We start from the raw sequence: 9,521 nt of genomic DNA on the forward strand, positions 1-9,521 counted from the left end.
TTCTCAATCCGGTTATATGGATGGATCCCAAATTCATCTGCGGACGTTTCCTGTAACTTGCCTTTTTGTTTTATTAAGCTGAAGCGAGCTCTTGGGTGTAGACCAAAACAGCATCTTTTATGAACTTATCTGTTAGCCTTCAAAGTTAGCTGTCAGATAAATGTAGCAGAGGTCATTCTCTTGGAAATGTAGAAAAGTAGAGTCTTCCAAAGTGAAAATATCTAGTAAAGTACCTAAAACTGTACTTGAGTAAATGATTCTCTGACCCTTGATTTGTATCAGCTGATGATCAACCCGTGTTCAGCGTGTGGCTTCCTGTTGCGGAGGCTGAGTTGTACTAAAGTGCGGTAAAAATGGTGAGCTGCGTGATAAACATGTGTTTATCAGTCAGGTACACGTGGCGCTACGTTTCCTTGCTGTCCGCTCGGGTCGCCACAGCTGGTGTGTGATGTTGTGTGCAACCTGTTGGACACAAACCTGCACCGCGCCGGTAGAAGGGCGGACTGGGCCATTACGAGGCACTGAAAACCTTTTTCCTAGTTTTGTCCTCCTTGTCTTTTGGAAGTTGCAAACAAATGTCTTCCTGTTTTTTTCCGGGCCTTGTTGTCCACGTCATGCTGCAGTGGTTAAAACTGGACACCAGCCGTGTGCGCCTTACAGGTATGAGCTGCCACAGTAGTTACCACGGTAACAGAGCTCAACACTGTCAGTCTGTTTTCTTGGGATTACCATAATATTCATTTTGTAAATATCGCCCAGCCCGTTTGTGGAGAGAGAGGTTTTCTTACCAGCCAGTGTTCTCTGGGTATATTTTCGTTTCATCTATTTTTTCCACAGGAGTGAATCCACATAAATCCTTTATTTAAGTAAAATAAGCAACAAAACAGTTTAATAATTCTCCAATACGAGTTCTGCTTTGAGTTCAGGTATAGCAGCAAATGTTCAAGTATCAAAAGTAAAGGACTACAGTAAAGGATTGTTGAACAACACAATCAGGGAGTGAATCTTTAACCTGCGGTCAGCATTTTAATGTTCAACTACTTTACATTCTGATGGGGATTATTACAACAAACAGGCTTTAGTATGTGAAAAGTACGTAATTAATTAGGAACTACAGCCATCAGACGGAGTAAGAAACACAATGTTTCCCTCTGAAGTGGAGGAGAAAAAGGATCAGTGAAGCAGCAGTCACACACCTCACATTTATTGGCTTTTACTTCTCTGGGCAGAAACCAAAACTAACAAATATTTGGCACAAAGACAAAGTTGTTTCATTCGATTTTCCACACAACAACCTGAATCACGCAAACTAAACCGGACTAGATGCACTGCAGCACATTCCTGCGTCTGTGTTCAAATAAAGAGTGACGCTGACAGCTGGATGAAGCGCTGCAGCGATGACGCGTCACACCTGGTCTCCAGGTCAGGCGTCTCTGCAGTGGAAAGGCCCGGCTAAAAGCAGCGACATGTTGTTGTTTTTGTCTGTTATTACAGTCACTGCTGTACAATGAGGCAACAAGAAAGACAATGCACACCGTGAACCGCTTGCTGCACCAGCTCAACATCTACTTCAATAATAGAAATCAACACTCAAGTTCAGCAGGAGTTTAAAGCCATCAGCAGCCGAGCTAACAGAGATCTGAAGCCCCAGTGAGCTGCGGGGGGACGTCTTACTGCTGCAAAGACAGAGCTTTGAAACAAGACGGGTATTCTCCTGGTTAGCAGATTTACTAACCAGGAGATCATTCTTGCACTTTGCTTATTTCCACTTAATTTGTTTAAACAGGGAATGGCTTCTTCGTTGGTAGGTGCGCCGCTGTGTTGCGTTCATGTCACGTGGAAGTTTTTGTAATTATCATTTCCCATCCAAGTCAACATCCGAGTCGCAATCACGACTGGGAAGCTCTGATAGATCTGACAAAACAAATGTGGACGCCACGTACAGTATCAGCCAGAGTTCATGGATCAAGGTAATTCATCCCAAAGTTAACACCATTCAGTGTTCACGTTACTCTGCTTATTAGTAACCATTAATGAGTGTTTTGTAAGTAATTGAATTGTTAGCGAGGTAGGATTACTTTTGAGATACATGTAGCCAATGTTTGTGTTTCTCTTTCTGTTCTGTTCATGTTTACTGATGCCAATATGAGTCAGTTTTTGTATCAAAACAACAGACAATGTGAGAATAAGCCTCTAAGACAGCTCAGACCTCCAGCAGTAAGTGAACAGCAGAAGCAGGCTACAACAGACGGCCGCCATCTTGGCATGTCTGATGATGGGAACAATCACAAGTTGCAAACATGGAAATCTTTCCTGTTGAAACCTTCCATCACATGTGACCTGAACGCAGCATTACAGGTATGAAACACTGGACTGGACATTTCTCTGGACACTGAGTAGAGATCATGGTCCTTCCACCTGGAGGTAAACTGCTGCAGCGGCTGCTGGACTGGGATCAGACTGAAGCGGCTGAAGCTGAGTGTGAAAGCAGCTCCGACATTAAGGCGAACGCATTCTTTGGCAAAACAAGCGACACAACAGACTGAAAACTAAAGAAACCATCACAGAAACAGCTTTACTTCCAGTGCGTACACAACCTGCTGGTGGAATAATAAACCTGTGGACGGTCTGATGACTGGACTTCACCTACACACACACACACACACACACACACCGGGCAGAAACACTAGTAAGGCAGTTATAGACAGATACACACTGTATAAATGTTCATTATGCTCTTTTTTACACACTTTGGTCATTCAAAATAAACTACTCTGTAGATTTGATATATTTGCAGCTTTACAAAATACATTTTTAGATTTTATATGAGCAGCTTTGACAGAATAAATACACATGTCAGATGTGTGGATGCACCTGCGTGGACAGAAAGACAGAAGTAAGGCTTGAAAAAGCTTCAGCTCAGTTTAAAGGGCGACTGTGAAGCTGTGCAGGGTTTCACTCGTTATCAGGCTCAGACGGGCCTCCGTTAAAGGACCAGTGCCGTCTGTTACAACATGTGATGATATGATGGACAAAACTACAAAAATAAGACCCAAGTCGTAATAAACCAGAACGATCCTTTCAGACAATCCATCAGTCCGCGTCCGCATCCGCCTCCAGCGCGATGATGACGTTTTTGATTGATTACATAGTATTTATATATAGAAGAATTGATCAACACTATAGTTTTCCTATAAAGATCTGCAGAAGAGCAGCAGTGTTAAGTTGATTCTGTCCATGAATGGTTTAGTAATTTTGTTGTAGAGCCCAATAGCGCCCCCAAACTGTGGGTTGTGTTGATATTTAAAAATCAACAGTGAGGAAGTTTTGGGATCTCTGGATCTGCATCAGTCTGGTGATATTCTACATTTTCCTTTTCGTCAACAAACCTCACGTTCAGACTCAAACCATCATGAACGTTTCTGCTAACAGGTGTGTGTGTGTGTGTGTGTGTGTGTGTGTGTGTGTGTGTGTGTGAGTCACAGCTGATGGATCTTCTTCCTCCAGAAACTATTAAAACACATCAGCGAGCCGCTCTGCTGCACTGGGCGACATGTTCCTCCATCACCACGAACACACACACTGTAGTTTATTCTGCCTCCGCCCCACACACACCGTCCTGCTGCCCCAAACACTCACTACAGCACCACACGTGGATTCATCCGCCGCTGGAAATAGTCCCCAACAGATGCTCTGTTTCCTCCTGTTGGTCTGATAGAAACTACAGCGAGCAGCTGTTTGAGGAAACTACTGAGCCTTTTCAAACAGGAAACTACAGATCTGTGTTTTTAAAGATTTACGTCTTCAGCAGGAACCAATGGGCTCGCAGCTGAGCGCCGCAGACAGGAAGTGAGACGGCACTGAGAGACGGACTGACGTGTTGTTACAACATTATAGAATAACACCGGACTGATCATTTAAGTTACTTTACATGAAGTGTTGGCTAACAGGCTAACAGAGACTAACAGTCATGTGACGGTTGAGTGTCAGGTGACAGGAAGCAGAGTGTGACCCTGAGCCCAGTTGACTCAGCTGGGCTCAGTGAAATGAGGATAACAGAGTTTCTCTGTGTGTTCGCAAGAATCAGCTGATTTCTGCAGCTACTGTACGGTGACTGACGATGATACGGACAGAAGAAACTCCGAATCTGTGGACATTTGTGACATAAAAGTCATGAAAATTATAAAATAACATTTAAAAAGATATTTTCCAGCTGTCTGTACCTTTAATCTGAAAATCTGCATCAGACTCTAAGAGCCCAAAGGAGCTGGTGATGTGATGTGCAGATAAGAGCGGCAGTTATTGGACGGTGACCTCTGACCCCTTTAGTCTGGTCACATGGATGCTCACTTTATGTTAATGAGCTCAGACCATGGGAGGGCCAGGACCATCAGGCTCGGCCCGCAGACTGGACTGATGTTGTGATGAGACTGGTGATCCGATCAGACTTCATCAGGTGGACATGAAGCTGCAGACGTACTGCGCTGGTTTCCTATTGGACGGTGTGACAGGCAGCACTCCGCCTGATGAGTGTGTGTGTGTGTGTGTGTGTGCAGTGAAGGTGTCCTGAAGTTCCTGCTCCGCTCTGCAGGCGATGGAGGTTTTACTGATCTGGGATCTGTCGTTACAGCTGGGTGGGGCCCCGGCTGTGGGGCTCGCCGCTGCCAGGAGGGGGCGCCGTCACTAGGCTCCTCAGGTAGACACAGGGGTTCTTCCTCCTCCCTGAGCTGGGGGCGGAGCCGGGCGGCGGCGGCAGGGAGCCGGGGGGCCTCAGAGACGACATGAGAGGCTGCATCTCCTGCAACGCTCCCCCCTCCTCCTCCTCCTCCTCTTTCTCCTCCTTCTTCTTCTCTGGGAAGCGGAAGGAGCCCTGCGAAAGCTGAGCTCCGATGGAGGAGGTGCTGCCTGCTGCGCTGCCCGGCGGGGTGTAGGAGGCTGGGCGGGGTCCTCCCAGCCTGGAGAGGGCGCTCACCCGGGGGTGGACGGGCTCGGCGGGGGCGGGCGGGGAGGAGATGCTCTCCAGGAGGAGATGCTCTGGTTCCAGGCCTGCTGGAGGTCCACAGGGATGATCTTTGTGGCCTCCACAGACACGCAGGGGGGAGGCGAGCCCACGCTGCCCTTCCACGGCAGATGGCTATCTCCACTGGGGGGCGAGGGGGGGGCAGCTGATGGACTCTGACACCCGTCCAGAGCTGCTGGGACTGACGGAGGGGACACAAGAAAAACCACAGTCAGGATACAAAACGTGTTTCTCTTCGACCTGCAGTAACCGATGTCAACGGTGTCATGAAAATCAACCACATCTCACAGTCTTCCTCAGCAGATACGATCAGCTCTTATCACATGACTGAAGTCTGTCTGAGTCAAGACATCTCAGTCTCCATCCTCTGATGAAGACTGAGATGTCGAACTTTCACGCTGAAACTCAAATTACAGTTTGGATGTGAACAAACAGCCACCAGTCGCTTCTCTCCGATCCTCACTTTTACCTCGATAGTCACTCTCACAGTCGTCAGATGTCCGAGTGTAAAACAGAAAACCTTTCGCCCAAAATAGTGGAAGTGAATCCATGCTGACTGGACTGCAGCGGTGCTCATTAACAAGTATTAAAGAAGACTGATATTAGAAATGTTTCACTCGTGGTGCTCTGGTGGAGCCGAGCAGCTCTGCAGCAGGTGGCAGCTGCTGTCACGAAGCAAGATGTGAAAAGAGTTGAACTTTTGAGGAGAAGGAGTGAGGACAAATCATCTCCTTTATACTGAGATATCTGTGAGTGTGTGTGTGTGCGTGTGTGTGTGTGTGTGTGTGTGTGTTACCTGATTTGGGTCGTTGTTTTGGCGTCTCTGCCTTGCGAGCTACGAAGGTGATCCCGACGTCTTCCTCCCTCTCAGGATCTGAATGTTCACCTTTCTCTTCCTCCGACTCCACAGGAACAACCACTGGATCTGAACACACACACACACACACACACACACACACACACACACACACTGATCACTTTAAGACCTTTGATCCAGAGGAGGGTGAACTCTTAAATCTTCATCTTGTTAAAGTTTTCCAACTTTACCGCTCGTTAGTCTTCGAGCCAACATCACCTGCAGGATGCGACTTTATCGACTCATTTTACACGGAGGTACTTCTGTTCCTGTATTTAAAAAATGAGTCTGTCTGAAATGTTTGGCATTAACTCTTTCATGGTTTCAAAGTGACATCCCACAGAACTTCAGTTATGTTTTTATTGATCTATCCACATATGAAGTTCAGCGATTGTCCCAGTTTTCTCCCAGTTTGTAGTCCTGTCCCCTCCCCGCCCCGTCCTCACAGGTGTGCCGTGGCAGCAGCGAGAGGAGCTCATTATCAGATAATCCACACAATACTCGGGGGATTGAAAGATGAATGAACGTGACAATAATAATAATAACCCACAAATGGCCCTTCAGCCAGAGAGAAGAAGCTAAACAGTGAGCCAACCTGCTGCTCTTTTTTAAAATCCTCCTTAAATCCTTTTACTCAGTGATGTTTTTCAGTGATCATTTTAATTTCTTAAAAAGTGAATTTCATTTTAAAATTAACGACAATCAAAATAACAGGAAAATGGCTGAAATGGAAAAGAAAAGACAAAGAAAATCAAACTGGATCAGGAAAGAAATTCTGGAGGTAACTTGGAGAAAATAATAATATATATATATAATATTATATATATAATATTATATATATAATATAATAAAGAAAATTCAGTACCACACTGTCACTTGCCGACAATAAAGATGCATGAAAAGTGATTGCAAACATAATCAATACGCTTTCCTCTTGCAGTTTGCACCCCTGATAACTGAAGAAAAAGGTGAAGTGAGATGTTCAAATCAAATGCAAATAAGAAGCTAAGACTGCCGCCTTCTGCTGCCTCAGCGACCGTACTGTTTGTCATGGCAGAGAAATGTTGGACAGTGTGTGTGTTCACCTCTGCTTCTGGAGCCTCTCACATTTCAGATCATTTTGAAGGTTTAAGAAATTTGATAAATAGCTTTTACTGTCAAGTTTGAGAGTTATCTTTCCCTTTGGTCCTAAATGGGACTTTCAGCAGAGGGATAAACGCCGAGCTGCTTCATCCCTCTAATTCTGCATCATTGCCTCCCATCATCAGCGTCTACGTTACTTTTGTCCTGCCAGCTGACGTTGCGTCTGGGTTTGTCGCTGCCGTCCTCCTTGGAGTCGGATCCTCGGCGCTGTTGACAGCAGGACAGAATAAACACGTCAGTTAACCTGCAGCCATAACAGGAAGCAGCCGGCCTTCAATCAGCGCGGCGCTTTGTCTTTCATAACAGAGCGCGGTGAAAGCCTCCGGCTGTCATTAAAGGTTTGTCTGACAAATGAAAAATGGGAAAGACGAAGCTGTTAATTAGAGTTAAACGTGTGTTTCACAGACAGACGCAGGACCGTGTGTGTGTGCGAGGACACGTCAGGACACAGATCACACACTGAACTGCTGACAGGAATCACTCTGCTTTAACCTTTGACCTTTGTTTGATCGGGGAGGACTCTCCGACCTGCAGGCTCCCAGTAAACGCAGGAGTCGACTGGGTGAACTGGTCTGCAGAGGCTGGACTGTAACTCTGGAGTAACTGTAAGGATATGAACACCTCTGTTCTTCACTGAAGTACTTGTGCACTCGTTTAACTTCTATTCATTTGGTATTAATCTCTCTTTCATACACTCAGATCATTTAAATGGGAAATGTTATCATTGATATACAGAATAAATCATATATTAAGAAAAAAGTTTATCAAAAGAGTAACTCAGTTCGATTTTAAATGATGTGATTACAAATATTCCACAATAAAATGTCAAGTTAAAAATGTACTTAAGGTTTACTGTTTAGAGTTCTTTTGCTTGGTGTTTGTTCCGTCTTTAATCTCTCTGTGTTTGCGTTGCCTAAATAAAACGACATGAATAAATCAAACTCGGCTGTCGCAGAGTTTCACCTGCCAGCGACTGCAACTTGATCACATTTACCACTCAAACTGATTCGACCATCTCAAAACATTGAGTATTTTCTTTAAGTAAAGACACTGAACTGTCACGAGTGTTTTGTATTTTGTTGCAGCTGCTGCACAGAAAGATCCCCACACAGAAGGAACCTGAATAAATAAATGTGGCAAACGTTTCTTGCCTTCTTGAGGCTTCTCTCCTTCTTGTGTCGTTTGTGTCGGGTGGATTTGAACGTCTCCATGCGGCTCTTCATGTTCCTCTGAAACACCTCCCGATCCTGACGCTCCTTCTCCCCCAGAGGCATGAAGTGACGGCTGTAGTGGGACTGATACTGAACACCGACACACAACGCAGTCAGAGCACGCGATCAACACACACTTCAATGAGCTCATACTGACGTGACATGACACGTGATCTGACGGGCCTCCATCACGCTGCGTCTGTTCACTTCAAATGTGAAAACTTCACAATTAGCGATTCAAAATTGAAGCTCCTCGTGGACCGCTGCCTCCTTAATGTGCAGCGTTTCCTGTTGAAGCAGGATATTTGGGACAGAACGCAGCAATCATTCAGGGCCTTAACCAATAGGAGACAAGGAGATCTGATTGGACAGTCGGGTGGGACCGATTCAAAAAATCTGTTTGTTTTTTTTGTCTGATTTTAGATTTTCACCTGCAGCACCTACACAGGATGAGCTCACTGTTCTGTAATGTTAGAAAAGACAACAAATCATGATTTGAACATTTTAAAATGTGTGTGTGTGTTGTTAGTGTGTGTGTGTGTGTGTGTTACCCGTCTCCTGGGTTTGTACAGGTTCCCTGCGAGGACGTGGTGCGTCTCGGTGTCCTCCTCCACTTTGGCTCCGGGGACGTTATCGATCACCTGGAGGTCCAGACACACACCGCTGCCGTTCTCACGCCTGGAACACGCCAACAACAGTTGCAGTTAGCATGATGCTAATAACATGAAGCTTAGACAGTTCAGGTTGCAGGTGGAGACAAACACGCCTCCATCAGTGGTGGCATCTCACCTGTAAACCTGCGTTTGACACTGTGATGTAAGTAAAGGATTTAACTTTTTAAGCACTTTTGCCAAGAAATCTGTCCAGCAGATCCCGTGGAACCTTTTATAAGTTGAAAATATTGTCATCAAACATCATTAAAATAAAGATTAGAATCTACAAAACTAAATTTAGACGTCTTTTCTGTTCTGTGTTGTTCTCAGATGGTCCAACAACAAACAGAAAGTAAAATCCTCACTCCTCTGCTCCATGAAATCTGTTTTACTTTAAGTAATCTACATTAAATCCTCATGTTTACAGTCTGAGCAGCGTGCCGACAAAGGGCCGACAAAGGGCCGACCGGGGCCGACAAAGCCGGAGCGGTCTGCCTACCGGGGGCCGGTGGTGAGCCGCCACCCCGCTGATCTGTTAGCATGGTGCTCTCTGATGTTTCCATGGTTACAGCTTCAAGCGTTTCAGATTTGTAGCTGATGTGCACACACACACACACACACACACACTAAGACAGTCA

At 45.5% G+C, this 9,521-nt stretch overlaps 1 protein-coding gene across 1 annotated transcript in view; it reads right to left on the reverse strand.

The window, feature by feature from the left end:
- Positions 1 to 4,170: 4,170 nt before the first annotated feature.
- The window catches only part of slc9a5 (solute carrier family 9 member A5), a 33,269-nt gene continuing 27,918 nt past the window's right edge, over positions 4,171 to 9,521 (reverse strand). The window contains 6 exon segments of the mRNA XM_044208104.1: positions 4,171 to 5,025; positions 5,028 to 5,201; positions 5,817 to 5,945; positions 7,157 to 7,226; positions 8,171 to 8,320; positions 8,782 to 8,908. Coding sequence (XP_044064039.1) covers positions 4,625 to 5,025; positions 5,028 to 5,201; positions 5,817 to 5,945; positions 7,157 to 7,226; positions 8,171 to 8,320; positions 8,782 to 8,908 — 1,051 coding nt within the window. The 3' untranslated portion in view covers positions 4,171 to 4,624.

The sequence above is a fragment of the Siniperca chuatsi genome, linkage group LG1 (genome assembly GCF_020085105.1).
Source record: "Siniperca chuatsi isolate FFG_IHB_CAS linkage group LG1, ASM2008510v1, whole genome shotgun sequence".
Classification (NCBI taxonomy): domain Eukaryota; kingdom Metazoa; phylum Chordata; class Actinopteri; order Centrarchiformes; family Sinipercidae; genus Siniperca; species Siniperca chuatsi.